Genomic DNA, 14,903 nt, shown 5'->3' with positions numbered 1-14,903 from the left:
GCTGAAACAAGATGGCAGAGTGTCACCTGGTTCCACCTCAGCTGGGAATGTACACCAGGCAATTCAAATTTTTCACCATTTCTGGTCTGCAAAGGGTTTTCTCTGATCACTGGAGTGGCTCAAATTTTAATTCATCGCCAAACTTTAAAATCAGGAAATTACACATGAAAATCCAGATTTCTGGTTTTCCTTTAAAAAAAAAACAAAAATCACAAGATCTGGTAACAACAACTGGCTAAAACTAAGAAACAGTGACCCTTTCAATAGGGCCTGTGGTTGCTAGTTCACCGAAGTCCCCACCACTCACCACTGCCCTTACACCCTGCTTCCCTAATTTACTGCCAGCTAGCCCCTGATGTAAATGCATCGTTTACCAACCCAGACGTTTATAATATACTGCTGACTGCAAAAAGGTACAAATCAGGATGTAATGCATAATCTCATTTTTGTAAAATTTGTAAGACACAGAAAAAAAGTCTGGTTGTACAATAAAACAGTAACAGTAAAATTATGGATGGTCCTTTATTTTTATTTCTGCTTGTTACTCATGTTATCTTTTTTTAAACTAGTGAATATATATTACTTACATAAGTTATTTCCTACAACAGCTTCGAGATATAATTCACATACCATAAAAGTCACCCATTTAAAGTGTACAATTCACAGGAATTCCCTGGCAGTCCAGTGGTTAGGACTCCGTGCTTCCACTGCAGGGGGCATGGGTTCGATCCCTAGTCAAGGAACTAAGATGCCACATACCACACGGCAAGGCCAAAAAATAAAATAAAATAAAAAAATAAAGTGTACAATTCAATGGTTTTTAGTATATAAAAGATATGTGCAACCATCGCTACAATTTTAGAACATATTCATCACCTCTCCTCTCATGGACCCCCAAGCCCTAAGCAACCACTAATCTACCTCCTGTCTCTATAGATTTGCCCCTTCTGGACATGTCCTATAAATGAAATCATATAATACGTGATCTTTTGTGTCTGGCTTCTTTCACTTTGCATAATGTTTTCCAGGTTCATCCATGTTGAAGTATATATTAGTACTTCACTCCTTTTCATTGCTAAATGATTTTCCATTGTATGTATATACCATATTTTATTTATCCATTATCGGCTGATAAACATTTGGGTCATTTCCCCCTTTGGTTATTATGAATAATACTGCTATAAACATTCATACACAGGTTTTTGTGTGTACATATGTTTTCATTTTTCTTGGGTAGATAACTAGGAATGGAATTGCTGGTAACTCTATGTTAACCATTTAAAGAACTGCCAGACCATTTTCCAAAGCGACTGCGTCACTCTCACCAGCTGAGTACAAGGACTCTGATTTCTCCACATCCTCACCAACACCTGTCATTATCTAACTTTTTGATTACAGAGTAAGTTGTTTAGAAGTGTTCATTCAATCATAATACACTCAGATTTTTATGGACTTCAAGATGCTCTTATTCCCTGACATCAAAATTTAGACTTGAAAAGAGTCCAATTCTAGACCTGCTTCCCTAGCCTGTTCACCTTCTGGAAAATGAGGGGACAGGAATAAATGGGCTAAATCCCCACCCACAAATAAAACTTTTACAGAAATGATCAGATTTTCTAAGCACTCAACAAAATAAAGTCTCTAAAAGGGATCCAGCACTGAAGTGAACATATGTTCCCATCAAAACTCATTTGCAATGCCTCTTACATAAACCCAGCTTCAAACCATAATAGCAGCAAACATGAATGAGAGTCTCAATCTATCACCTTTTGTAAAAGAACCAAAATGCCTTGGGTTTTTACACTCAGAATTCATTGCTCAAATCCTGCTGTAGTATAGGAAGAGAAATGAAATCTGATTTAAAATCAGGGCAAAAGCACAGATCCACTGGCACAAACATACAAAATGCCCCTCTGCTCCAAGCCAGAGACAGAGTGCACTGTGTAGCCTTTCCCCAGCTCTACCCATCACTGCTCCTTATAGTCTCAGGGCAGCACTGGGAGGAGGACAAGCAGCAAATACTACTGACATGTTTACAGAAGCCCAAGGTGGCAGTGAGAAGACCCAACCAAGAAGAGAGTCTAAGAATCTCAATGCTATGCTCACCCAATACATGTTTTCCAAGAGTCAAAAGTGGCATCTTAGCCAGGAAGCGGGTTGAGCCGCAGAGCCCCTTCTGAGATGCAGAATTGCTTTCTGTTCTCAGGCTTCAGTCATGCACTTTGAGCAAGTTCTGCTGCCTCTTGCAGAATGAGGATGGGCCTCCATAAGGTGCTAGAGTGCAAGCACTCCAGGCAGGGTAGGAGGTGGAGATCCATGGCCAAATTCTCATTTCTATTTGCCCATTCCCTCCATTTCCCTATTTAATTAGAGGGTGTTCTAACTCAGACAAATTTAGCACATTTTTGTAAACATTTAGTCCTTATCTACTACATGCAGGTACAAGAAGACACAAAAACACAATCTCTACAGGAAAGGGGTTAGGTCTAATCAGAGAAAACAATTATTCTCAAAAGAGTATATACTGTGTTTTTTGTTTGCTTGTTTGTTTTTTTAATAAGGGCAATGATACTACTGCAGTTCAGAGGGAGTGGAGTATTCCCAAGAACTGGAATGTTTTGGGAGTGTTTCATAAAGGAGGTAGGAGGGACGTGAGCTGGACTCTGGAGAAAAGAGAAGTGACATTGAAGGCAAAGAGGGGCAAAAGCCAATGGATTGGCTGGTAAAAGGATCTGTGTAAGGAAATATCATGTATGGAATGTTTACCAAACCATTTGGTTAGTGGGGTTAGGACAAACCTTGAAGAGCTGGGTTGGGGCCAGCTGGGCAGCAGCACCTTAAATGCCACATTAGGACATCAGATCTCATCCCATAAGTCTGCAGCAGTTTGACTTTAGTGTAGGATCTCCATAGTTGTGAATTATGTCTGTTGCTCATAATAGTTAAAAGTGTTGACATTTACAGGTGAATTATGTAAATACAAAGTTAAAGCAGATGGAAGGGCCACTATTCTAACATTCCTACTCATCTGCACTTAAAAATGCCCAGCACAGAAGTACTGCTATTAACTATCTCTGAGTAATAACATACACTGAATCAAGCAAGCATCATCTAATACTCATAAGTATTCATGAGGCAGTAAAAGCATTAAACAAAGGCAATAAAGTTCTTGGATATTCTATAATTTCCTTGGGGCAGCGGTTCTAACATACGGTTAGACCACGAATGGACTTTAATGGACCCCCTGACCTCCCTAAAATTGCATGCAAAAATTAGTGTAGTGAAGTTGACTGAGTGGATCTGTCTCTTTCTATATCTCAAAGAGGTCAGATACCCAAAATAGTCTAAGAGCCTAACTTAGGGTTGTTTTAATAGAAAACAGCAAGAATCTGGGGACTTCCCTGGCGGTCCAGTAGTTAAGACTTCGCCTCCCAATGCAGGGGGTGCGGGTTCGATCCCAGGTTGGGGAGCTAAGATCCCACATGCCTCACAGCCAAAAAACCAAAACAGAAAACAGAAGCAATATGGTAACAAATTCAATAAAGACTTTAAAAATGGTCCACATCAAAAAAAAATCTTTAAAAAAAAAAGAAAGAAAAAGAAAACAGCGAGAATTTAACCCTGTGGCGGCCTTAACTTTCTAAAGGAAGTGTTAATCAGAGGGGGGGTTGGGGGGAAGTTAGATTGAGGCCATTTTGAGAAGTTCCTAATATTTTCCTATCTCCCTCCTTTCTTGTAAAGAACTGCCCAAGGAACTAGTCTCACCAAAATCAAGACTCATTCAACATTCAAAAAATGGCCCAAGGGAGGGTAATGAAATATCTAAAAACTACTCACTCAACTTCTCTCTCTTCTCACAAGTAAGGGAAACAGCAACAGGCCACCAGCTGCCTCTGGTTTCAGCATCTTCTCCAAAAAGATCTCCTGACCAAACAGCTAGTTTCCTTCAAAATTACACGTTCTGAGGTGACAAGATCCTGACACAAACCCACAAAGTATTGTTGCTTGACTTCTTAGTCATCGCAGGCAGGCTTGCTGTAAGACCATATACAGGAGCCTATGCTGAGAAGCCAAAGGACCACAGGGAAAGAGAAATGTGTTTTGGAGCACTCAGAACTCTTCCTAGACCTGCACACCTTGCCCGGCGTCTCTAACCCTCCTACCCTCACAAGAAGCGGGGGCTGGCGGTCTGTTTTCATTGCGCAAGATACATTTACTCTATTAAAAGTTAATTTGGCATTCACGAGACAAAAATAAGTTTCATTTCTTTTTCTGATTCTAACACACTCCCACATTTCCTTGGTCTCCTGATTACACTTGCCAGATTATCTCTTTAGGAGATAAAATCAATCAACTCACCACCATAATATTCACTTTCTCCCAGAGCCAAAAGAGCCTTACCACAACTCCAAAGAGTGGTGGTCCAGAACCAAAGAAATTATGTCCCAAAATAAAATTCGGGCATCATGGACATTTAACCAGGCCCTTCAGGAAGAAGCAAACGGTGAGCTCCGAGGAGCACAGAAGGCAGGCGCCAGGCAGAGGGCCTTCGCCGTGTCAGAATCACAGGGCCGTCACACTGGCCTGCCTGGTTCGCGGGGGCTTTCGACTGTTTCGTCTAGTCTTAGTCTCAAGCAGTCTGAAAATCAGTCGCAGGAGCGAAATCTAAGAAAATGGTACGTGTATTTCTCACCTGGGAACAACACAAGACCCCGGAGAGCATCAAGCTGGCACTGGACACGTTTCAGCGCTGCGGGTCAGCGGAGCCCAGGGCTGTAGTCACAGTAACTAGTTTCCCGCTACACCTCGGGAGCGGGGCTCTCGGACCTCCACCCCGAGGCCGTCCTCCGACCTCGGCAGCAGCATCTAGGAGGCTCCACGGGCGGCCCGTCAGGACGATCGAGCGATGCTCAGCCGATACCCCTTACCTGCGCGCGCCAGCTCCAACCCCGCGCCCGCCGCCGCCCGCCCCGCGGCGTCAGGCCGGTCTTTTGGCCCGGCTTCTGTCACTCACCGGCCGGCCCAGGCAGCGGGCGCCCACGGCTCCCCACGGGAGCTGGGCCCCCCGGGCCTCCAGGTTTCGACCCGCCCCCTGGCAGGCAGCGCAGGTGGCTGTGCCCCGCAGCAGCGGCCCCACACCGGCCGCTCGGACCACCTCCCGGCGCTGCCCACTAGGTACGGATCAACAACAAGATGGCGGCCAGCCGAGGGGGCGGGGGCCGGGCGTCATAGTAACCTGGACGGCAAAGAACCCGCCCCCGGCTCAGAATATTCCCCAATCAACAACCTCTTTGCCCGACGCCCAGGGGAGTGCCTCCCGCTCACAGGTCGGCCAGCCTGTCAGTCAGACCCTGCCTCTCGTGGCCCGTGCCGAACGCCTCAGCACGTGACTGTGACGGCACGGGTTGGCGCATGCGCGCCGTTCCCGGAGTTGCTGGCGGCAGAGCTTTCACTGGCTACTCAGAGTCCGGAGCGCCCTTGGCATCTCTGCGTGCGCGGCCCCCGTGCGCAGCCGGCAGCGTCTTCTCCCACGCATGCTTAGGGAATGTCTGCTGTGTGCTACATCCCTTTTTTTTTTTAATCACTCACCCTAGAAGGCAGGACTTGTCGCTCCCTAGTGAGGAAACTGAGGCTCAGAGGGGGAGGCCGGGCCAAGGTTACACCACCTCTGGAAATGTAAGCACCGGGTTTCGTTCCTCCTCTTACTGGCTCCAGTGTATAATGCCCTCTTCCCAGCGGCTTCCCTAGCTTTGCCCTTCATCAGCCTTTTGTGCTGCCCCAGCAGTCCCTGGTCTGTTGTCCACGTTTGTCCTTCTGCCTGGAGTTCAGTCCCCAATTCAGTCCCCAGCACAAGCCCTGGCACACAGCGGGCATTCTTTCTTCCTACCCTAGAGCATCTCGTCTTGAGTTCTTATAACATCTTTTGCCCTGGATTGTCATGATCTGCCCCCGAGGCCAACTGTGAGTCTTGGGAAGACTGTTACCCCCTATGCAGAGAACCTAGCCCTGGGCTTAGCATCTGATGCAGTCACACAGCCTGACCCACATCAAGTGCCTGGACTAGCTAGTTTTGTGACTATTGAGGCTTGGTTGCCCCACCTGTGGAATGAGGATAACAATCAAGCTCCTTAGAGATGAGGATTTAATAAGCCCTTAGAGCAGGGTAAAGTGCTCAGGAAAAATCCACCTGCAACCCCTTCCAGTAAGGGCCTGCTGTCAAGTTGCTGGCCCTGAGGCCAGTTCTAACACCCTCACTTTATTGGAAGCACCGTGAAACATATTTTTCCCACAGAAGGCACTCAGCTTCTTCCTCCACCTGGGGTACCATAACTGGCTCAGTAAGGGAGGTCCTCTGGTACCCTAAGATGGTTCAAGTCCACAGACTTGACAGAGGGGAGGAGATTGAGAGAACTTGGGGAGACCACAGTAAAGGTAGCCTCCACCAAGACAGCAGGTCCTCTGGGAGAGCCGGCAGTAACCTGAGACCTGATGCCAGGCTGGGTATGGGGAGTGAGCTAGCACTGCACCCAACAGAACCCACCCTGCAGCAGGCTACTGTAGGCCACCTCGCCATGTGCAGCAGCTCAGCTCAGCACAGGGAGGACAGAGGGCCCTGGAACTAGAAGAAACAGATCAGGAGGAAATGGGAACACCTGCTCAAAAGGGGGCTACTCTCAATCCCTCCATGGCCACCCATGCCACAGGGTGCTCAAGTCTGCACCAACCCTCACCTCAATGCAAAAACTCCAGATCCTTTTCAAGAAAACCTCCACATGCAGTCGGCAAACTGCCCTGGAAGTTGGTGGGGCTCTCAAACGAACAATGCCCTCCTTTCAGTGGGAAAAGGAAGCTCTTGGGCCCTTCCCATCTGCCAGAGCAGGTGTCCTCTGAGGGGACAGGCCAGCTGGAGGCCCCCTCAGTCCCCCTCAGTCACTGGCAAGGATAACAGCTTCTTACATGTCAGAGCATTGTACAATGCCTTCTTAAAAGAAAAATAACCTTACTACTCCCACAATGTTCCCACAAGACAGGGCATTCTCCAAGTGAGAACAAGGAAGCACAGATCTCAGAGCTTCTCCCACATGTAGGTTACAAGGCTAGGACTCTTCTGTTTGTAATTTTGTTTATTATTGAACCAACTTGAAAACACATAATCATGTGAAGAAGAAATTCCACAAATATGATGCAGCTTCTTGGCCTCAGAGCCAGCGCCGGGCTCCTGTGTGCGTGTTGAACAGGTAATCTCTGCCTGTACCTGAGCTCAGATGGTCAGGGGAGAGGGAGGGTACTGCTGGCTTCAGCAGAACTGCCTCCCTCCCCTAAGAGCAGGGAAAGGTATTCCAGGACCCTTGGTGTGACCCCCTCCCTTCTGCTTGATCCAGCTTGTCCCCTCCCTCCTTTCTCAGCACATCATTTGAGGTCTGGCTCAAATGCACAGGAAGCATCCATGGTTCCCCAAAACTGGACACCAGCTCCCCTAAGCCCAGTGCCAGATTACTCTGCTATAATTCATGGTGACAGTGGAGCATTTGGGGGCCTCTTCCCTCACCACCTTCCCCCCTTTCCCCCATGGGCAGGAACTAGATCAGGTTCCCCAGGTGATTGGCAAACACTGGCTGAGGGGTGAGTGGGGGTGAGAAGAGACCCCATTCAGGGAAACAGTAGATAGTGGATGCCTGGTGGGAGGCAGAGATATTGAAATGGGGTATGGAAAGAAAGTGGGCCCAAGTAGAGAATGGTTTGGAAAGAGCGGGACTCACGGGGGTCCTGTGCTCTGCCATCAAAATGCTGCTGAGGTGAAGAATGAGAGGGTGCAATGAGTTGAACCCTGCCCATGGGGAGCAGGTGGAGGCCTGCCCCCAGAAGGGTCAGGAGCCCACCTGCCTCCTCCATGCTGATGGTGCTGGTATGGGCCCTCCCACAGGGACAGCCATCCATGGGAAAGGGGGCAGGCTTGGCAGGGGAGCACTCTGAAGCAGCCTCAGTGCCCACTGCACAGGATGGTAGGTTGACATACCAGGCTCATGACACTGCTGGGTGCCTGGGGTGTCTCCATCCTCGGTGCCTCCATGAACCTCTCAACGGACCCCTCAGTTCCCTGGATACTGGGGCAAAGTAGGAGCTGGAGTACAGGATAGGGCTCTGGGCCCCAGCCTGAGTTTAAGAGATGGACTTCCAGGCATAGAGGTATGCAAAGGAGGCTTACCTGTTTAGCAGTAGAGCCTGGGTTGATTTGCTTGGTGCCTGTAGCACCTGGGCCAACCTAAAATGCCAGGAGGAGGGACCAAGCAGTGAGAGCAGCAGACCTGCTGGCTCCAGAAACCAGCACCATTCATCTGCCCCTTTTATTGGGGATAGCCTATGTCTGTATGCAGTGCCCACATTGTTACTCCCACCTACCCCTGGGTTCAGTCCTGTGCTCACAAGAAACTCAGAGTCTTAGGGGAAGGTCAGGTTTCAAATGGAGGGCAGGGGTCAGAAATAGGGGTAAATGCCCAGTGCATGACAGACTCAGATTCTAAAGCCCTGGGCTTCGTCTCATTCCAAGACTGGGTTCTGCCAGCGATGGAGACAACTTTCTCCCAGTGTATCTCTGCCTCTAACCTGATGACCACTGGAAGGAGGGCAGTCCTCCTGAATATCAGTTTGTCTGCTCATCAACTTGGGCAATCTTGGGTAAAACCAGCTATCACAGATGCGATCCATTAGTGGGCTGGGGGGAGGCAGTCAGTACAGGGATAGCAACCCTACCCCCGCAGGAGCCTGCTGAGGAGCCAGCCCAGAGCCAAGAGGAGAAGCGCACTGGTCACTGTCAGCACCACCACAAACCAGGGCTCCGGCTGCCAGAAAGCCTCCATGTCTGTCACAAGCAGGGGTGTCATCATTGAAATCACCTGAAATGGGGCCACAGCTTCACCACTGCCCTGCCAAAATGCCCTGATCATCCAGCCTTCAAAACCCTCCAAGGACTGGGCCACCCCACACCCCAGATTTCTCTTCTGTATTGCCAGGCTCTTTGCACTCAGCAGTTCCCTCCGAAATGCCTTCCCCCACTGTTCCACCTGGAAAACTAGGTCCCTGCATCCTCCAAGATCCTTTCTTCCCACCCACCAAGGGCCTGAGGACCCCCCTCACTGTGGCTCTGTGGGTGCTGGTGGCCACTGTGCTGGCCCTCCAGGGAACTAGATGCACAATGACAGTGGCTGTGGTGCTGAGGTGGGGGGTGGAGGGACCTGCATCGGCCACACGGATCAATAGCTCATAAGTATGGGGCTGCTCTGGCCAGGAGGGCCCCAACATGAGGTCGTTGTGCACCAGGACAGCTCCTTGCAGGCTGAATTGGCTCCGACTATTCCCTGAAAACAGAGTGGCAGAAGAAGGGGACCACTGCTGGCCTGCCTCTCCCCCACAGCCCAGTGGTCCCCTTGGCCCTCACCTCCCACAATGCTGTAGGAGAAAGCCAGGCGCTGTGGCTCTTGGGGCACCTGACATGACACCCTGGTCACCTCCATGCTGCGGCCCAGGTGAGTGTGGATGGTGAGCTCCTGAAATGGGGGCTCACACTCGGGGGCATGGTCGTTCACATCCTGCAGGCAGGTAGTCAGATCACCCACTCCCAAACCCCCAGGCCAGCCCCTCAGCCTCCTCCCACCACAGCCAGAACCTCGGTAACAGGCAACAGGTTCCAAAGCTTTCCACAATGAGGCCCCACCCCTCTCCAGCCAACCAGCGGAGGAACCTGAGGCAGAGTGGAAAAGCAGAAGGCCAGAGGGAGATATGAACTCTTTCCAATTCTTTCCAAGGCTTCGGGGCTCAATTACCTCCACCTCAATGGTAATGGTGCAAGAGCCTGAGCGGTGGCAGGTGGGGTCCTGGTCTTGGCTATGGTCAGTCAGCAGGACAGTGAGCCTGTGCAACTTCTGCAGCTCATAGTCCAAAGGCCCCAGGAGGCGAACCTCCCCTAGAAGGGGTGGCCACTGCCTCAGCTTGCAGAGTCAACTCTGGCTTCGCCCCTCCATCCCAGCCCTGGGGTGGGAGTACCGCTGAGACGGTCCACAGCAAAAGTGGCAGACCCGCCAGGGGTGGAGTACTCAATGCTGTCGTGCGGGTAATCCATGTCCTTGCCCACTACAGAGCCCAGAAGAGCGTGGGGCCCTGCATCCTCACGAACCCGGAATGTGCGTGGGACACAGGCTGGGGAGAACTCGTTGACAGGTGTCACCATCACCAGTACTGGCACCTCAGCTGGAAGCCATTTGGCAGTCAGGGAGCTGGCCTGGGTTGCCCAGCCCTGCCCTGGCAGCTTAAGGAGGTAGAGGCTCTGGAAGGAGGAAGGGCAATAGCCCTCCCCTGCCAAGGAGTCTCAGAGAGGAGAAATGTGCCTCCGCCAGGGGTCTTTGGTGGAGACAACCCTGCCCTATTGGTTTCCGAGGGAGGAGAGATGACCTCATCCTGAGGATAGGAAGAAGGGTATAGAAGAACCCGGTCCTGAATGTCCAGGCCTGGGCATGGTCACTCACTGGTCATCAGAGGCTGACCACTATCAAGCACCAGGATGGAAGCTGCATGATGAAAGCAGGCGCCAGGAGTGTCACAGTCCAGTGTGGCATTCACCTAGCCAGAGGGGCCAGAGGGTGATGCCCAGCCAAGGCCTGGGAGAGCCTTGAGCCACACTGGGCTGCCTCAGGCCAGGTTACTCACAGATAGCCTACCCTGACCCTCCATTTTCCAGACTGTGAAGCAGGTTGGCTCCACCACCATCTCCTTCACCCTCATGGTCTCGGCTCCCGCAGACCATTGGCCCACCCCCCTTCCCGTCCAAGCACTCTGCACATGGGTCTGGGGTCGGGGACTGGGCACCTCCAGGACTCTGTCTTGAAGGCAGAGGCTGGCTGTGCCAGCAGGGCTGTGGAACAGCAGCTGGTAGTCCAGGGTGGAGCCAGGAGAGTCCGGGTCAGTGCAAGTGAAGGTATTCAACACGGTGCCCACAGGCGTGGTCTCGGGGATTTGAGTCCTGGGAGCAGAGGGCAGGGCGGCAGGGCGGGAGCTGGGGCTGGGCGGCGAACCATGGCTCTACCCAATAGCCAAGGTAAGGCTCCCATATACTCACACCAGCAGCGCTGGTGTGCAGCGCGGGGGCCAGCGGTTGACCGACTGCACGTCCACCCTGAAATCAAGCTCGGCGCTGGCCCACGGCCGGAGCCGCTCAAAGGCCTTCACCCGCAGCCTAGTGACCGCGGCGTCTGGGGCTTGCGCCAGCTCCAGGGGCGAGGTTGTCCGGACCACTCCGTCGACTAGGCGGGTTGGGAGGGCGGGGGACGCAGAGTTCGGCCCCGCCCCCAGCTCAGTCCAGTTCCCACCCTCCCACGGATCCGCCGGCGGGGGAGGGCGCAGAGACTGACCACTTGGCCACCTCCTCCAAGGCTCGCTTCTAACTTCGGGCCCCCAAACGCGACCTCGCCCCAGTTTCTGCCTCGGCACCAGGCTCGTTTCTCAAGACAGCGAGGAGGTAGTGCGGGTCGCTTCTAGACCAGCCGCAGAGGCATTCCCTTACCCGCCCTCCATGCCCCTCACCGCGTCCGATGGAGAAGAGCCGGCAGGGCACTGGGGAGAGGATTTCGTAGCGCACATTGAAGCCCCGGGCCTGGACCTGAACCACCTTACTTCCGGGGACCAGGTTCTCCGGGATGGTGATATTCTGGGCTTGCTGCCTGGACCAAAATGGGGGCACTGGCTCCTACTTTCTCCCGCCACCCTGGTGGGGTCTGCGGACCCCTCCCCTGGGTCTTCCGTGGTACAGGAGCCAGCTGGGGATGCTCCAGCAGCCCCACACCTTAACCCTACTCCTAATTCCCTGGGGCTAGGTCCTGCCTTCCCCACTGTTCCCAGGGTAGGGGAGCCTTACAGGAAGGAGACCTGGCTGGAGGGAGCAGGCAAAACTTTCACTGTCAGCATCCCACAGCAGCTTCGGCCTTGTCCAAAGGTCACCAGGATCTGAAGCTGGAAGACCTGCGGTGCACACAAAACAAGAAGGGAACCACGGTGTGTGTCTACCTGTATATCCGTGCCCAGTCGTCCCTTCAAATAGGCAGCGCCACCTCAGGACCTCCACAAGGAACCCCGACACTCACTCCTCCCTATGACCTGTCACTCTGTTGACAGATATTCCTTTGTGTCTCACTCTTCTGGGTCATAAGTCCTTCTCTTAGGATGCATACAGCCCCCAAAAGAGTAATATCTGAATCATTCACAATGTGAATTATCATCTTAGAGTTGCTAAGAGTCAGTCACTAAGACATGGAAGTTTTAAAGAAGGAACTTCTCTAACCTCCTCCAGACTACACTAGGCACTGTACCCAGAGCTTTCACTTCCTGTGTGACTGCTCAGAACTTTCTCCTTTCTGTAAGGGGCACCATGGGCTCCTGGACCCAGGGATCCCTCTTCTTTCTAGAACTCCAGAGCCCAGCACAGAATCAGGCCAAGGTGGGAGTACAGCCAGCATGGGGCAGCAGGTACAGGTGTGGGCTATGTCTGGAAAAGGCAGCATGATTCAGGAGGTCAGGAACAAACAAACCTCCAGGAGGTAGTGGCTCTGCCCATTTTATGCCCAATTCACGGATATCTCCAGGTCCCAAGTCATGCTCACCTTTTGAGCCTGGCCTTTGAGGCCCTGGGATGGCGCCTGCAGCCAACCCTGCCCATTGATAGAGAAAGGTCCAGGGAAGTATGGCGGATCCTGGGCACTGGTGATGCTCATCTGACAGGACAGAGATGCTGGAGGCCCCTTCCCCAACCCTCAGTGCCCCAAACATCCCTGTCAAAGTCCCCCAACAACCCAGCAGGTACCTGCCCACTCTCAACTCTCCCATACCCTGCCACTGCCACTCTAGCCTGGGCTCCCCCCAGCCCTGATCCTCAATCCTCTCTGCTTTTAAACTAATTATTTTGTTTTTAAACTAGATTTCTTTTGGGGATTGCAAAAATTATACAGAAATTTCATGGAGAATTCAGAACACACAGAAGAACTTTAAAGAAGAACTCAGCCCCTGAGATGTCCCTATGGGAACAACCATAGTCATTGGGGGGTGGGCAGCCCTCAGTGGCTCTCTCCAAGATTATGCATCATTGCTGAGGCTCAGCTGTAGACTAAAGAATCCTTCTGCAGGCTATGCTTGGCCAGACAGGGGCTGGGCTTGGTCTCCCCATCTCCCCCCGACCCTCCATCCTACCCCCCCCACCACCACTGCCCATGTGCAGGGCTCACCTGGGCTCCCTGGCCTGGGAGCAGCAGAGTGTACAGCCGGGTCCCAGGTGTGACAGTTTCTGGCACCTGAATGATTTCCCCAGCTGGCCAGAGGGGAGGTCATTGGGGGTTCTGTTCAGGTTATGCCTGCCCACACCCCCTGCCTGCTGTCCCTGGCCTCACCTGGGCTGGCAAATCGACCAGCACACTGGATACGACCAGGGTCCCGCTGCACATCCACAGAGAGTGGTCCCTCCATCACATGGTTGCCACATGTGAACCGCAGCTGCAGCTCATAGTGGTTCACTGTCAGGGCATCCAGCCGGGCCGAGCTGCTCAAGGTCATCTGTGGCAGGTGGGCAGTGCCATGTGGGGCCTAGGATCTCCATCCCCCTATGCCACCTCTGGCTTTGTGAATTTAGGGTCTGTCCTTGTTCCCCCATGGTCCCCAGTTGTGCCCATGACCCTACCTTGCCCACATAGATCCCCTGCCATCTAGTTAGGCTAGGTGGGTTGAAGAAGGTGGTGGGTGGCTGCACATGGAGCAACTCCAGGGTGGGTGTGTGTGAAGAGCAGTTGAAGGAGAAAGACTGAAGGATGGTGCCAGGTCCCTGGCTCTCAGAGACATTTATGAACCAGGGCAGGCAGTGGAGGTCTGTGAGGAAGAGACGATTCAGGCTGGAGGCCCCCATTCTCATGGAACCATATACACAATCAGAGTCCCTCCTTTCTGCCTTAGGGCCTGGCCACATCCTGGAGACAAGCAGCCAAAGTCCTTCCTTGTCCCCCACATCCAGCCATGGGTCAGCTCATTTCACAGACTGGGAGTGAGAACTTGGTCGAGGAAGCAGCCAAGATAAGGAATGAGGGTCGGGGATACAGATCTTTGCCCTTTCCTGGCTCCCCCCAGCCCCTGTCCTCCATGGTAGCTTATCTGAGAGGGATCAGGACTCCACTGTGGAGTCAGGGGGTGAGAACTGGAGTTCCCCCACCCACCAGCTCCTCACCAGAGACAACCAGAGCAAGAAGAAGCACCAGGGGCCTGAGCAGCACCATAGTGGCCTGAAGATACAGACAGCAGAGGAGACTACAGAAAACCAGAAGTGATTGTCAGGCCCACCCCGTTGCCAGGTCAGTTGCTCAAACAAAGCTGGGCCTCCAAGATTCTAGCCCTGCCCAGCCCTGGTGACTGAGCTCTAGACTCTACAGTCATCAAGAGGCCTGGAAAACTCCATTTTTTCCACTGCTCCCAATGAATTCCCCTATTTATTACTAGAATTCAAAGGAGATGTGAGGGGAGAAGGATCAAGCTTCAGATAGGGAAACTGAGGCTCAAGGAAGTCTTGGTCATGCAGTCCTTGGAGACAGAGCAAGCACAAAACCCAGGAAAACTGGGCCCATGACCTGCTAACCCACAGAGTCTGAACTCCAGCTGCCCACTCCCATTAGAACATTATCTGCCTAGGGACTTCCCTGGTCGTTCAGCGGTTAAGAATCCACCTGCCAATGCAGGGGACACATGTTCGATCCCTGGTCTGGGAAGATCCCACATGCCACGGAGCAACTAAGCCCGTGCACCACAACTACTGAGCCTGTGCTCTAGAGCCCATGAGCCACAACTACTGAGCCTGCATGCCACAACTACTGAAGCCCGTGCGC

At 52.2% G+C, this 14,903-nt stretch overlaps 2 protein-coding genes across 5 annotated transcripts in view; both read right to left on the bottom strand.

The window, feature by feature from the left end:
• IP6K1 (inositol hexakisphosphate kinase 1) overlaps positions 1-5,203 on the bottom strand; it is an 85,260-nt gene extending 80,057 nt beyond the window's left edge. For 2 of the 4 annotated variants that reach the window (XM_007168721.2, XM_057555495.1), the window contains exon 1: positions 4,694-5,203. The gene's annotated coding sequence lies outside the window, so the exon portion shown is untranslated. The remainder of the gene's footprint in view (positions 1-4,693) is intronic. The other 2 variants (XM_007168720.2, XM_007168722.2) reach the window with 1 other exon arrangement.
• Positions 5,204-7,199: 1,996 nt separating this feature from the next.
• On the bottom strand, positions 7,200-14,300 carry CDHR4 (cadherin related family member 4). The gene is made up of 19 exons (XM_028163215.2): positions 14,252-14,300; positions 13,715-13,899; positions 13,428-13,590; positions 13,266-13,348; positions 12,648-12,758; positions 11,906-12,009; positions 11,575-11,711; positions 11,111-11,294; positions 10,861-11,014; positions 10,521-10,614; positions 10,042-10,245; positions 9,822-9,961; positions 9,437-9,587; positions 9,136-9,356; positions 8,752-8,894; positions 8,207-8,263; positions 8,018-8,105; positions 7,761-7,788; positions 7,200-7,255 (listed from the first exon to the last, which is right to left on the bottom strand). Exons 1-19 carry the CDS (start codon positions 14,298-14,300, stop codon positions 7,200-7,202), a joined length of 2,352 nt encoding a protein of 783 aa, XP_028019016.1.
• Between the last annotated feature and the right edge of the window lie 603 nt (positions 14,301-14,903).

Source organism: Balaenoptera acutorostrata, chromosome 10 (assembly GCF_949987535.1).
Source record: "Balaenoptera acutorostrata chromosome 10, mBalAcu1.1, whole genome shotgun sequence".
Classification (NCBI taxonomy): Eukaryota; Metazoa; Chordata; class Mammalia; order Artiodactyla; family Balaenopteridae; genus Balaenoptera; species Balaenoptera acutorostrata.
Note: the sequence above shows the minus strand (reverse complement) of the source record. Positions and strands in the feature narration are given on the sequence as shown.

What these genes read in the sequence shown, in the direction of transcription:
- CDHR4 (XM_028163215.2), bottom strand. Translation starts at nt 14,300, where the DNA reads ATGGTGCTGCTCAGGCCCCTGGTGCTTCTTCTTGCTCTGGTTGTCTCT. An exon ending in TCAAAGGCCAGGCTCAAAAG is followed by an intron (nt 12,010 to 12,647) that starts GTGAGCATGACT and finishes TGTGCACCGCAG; the next exon opens with GTCTTCCAGCTTCAGATCCT. An exon ending in TTCAAGACAGAGTCCTGGAG is followed by an intron (nt 10,615 to 10,860) that starts GTGCCCAGTCCC and finishes CCCTCTGGCTAG; the next exon opens with GTGAATGCCACACTGGACTG.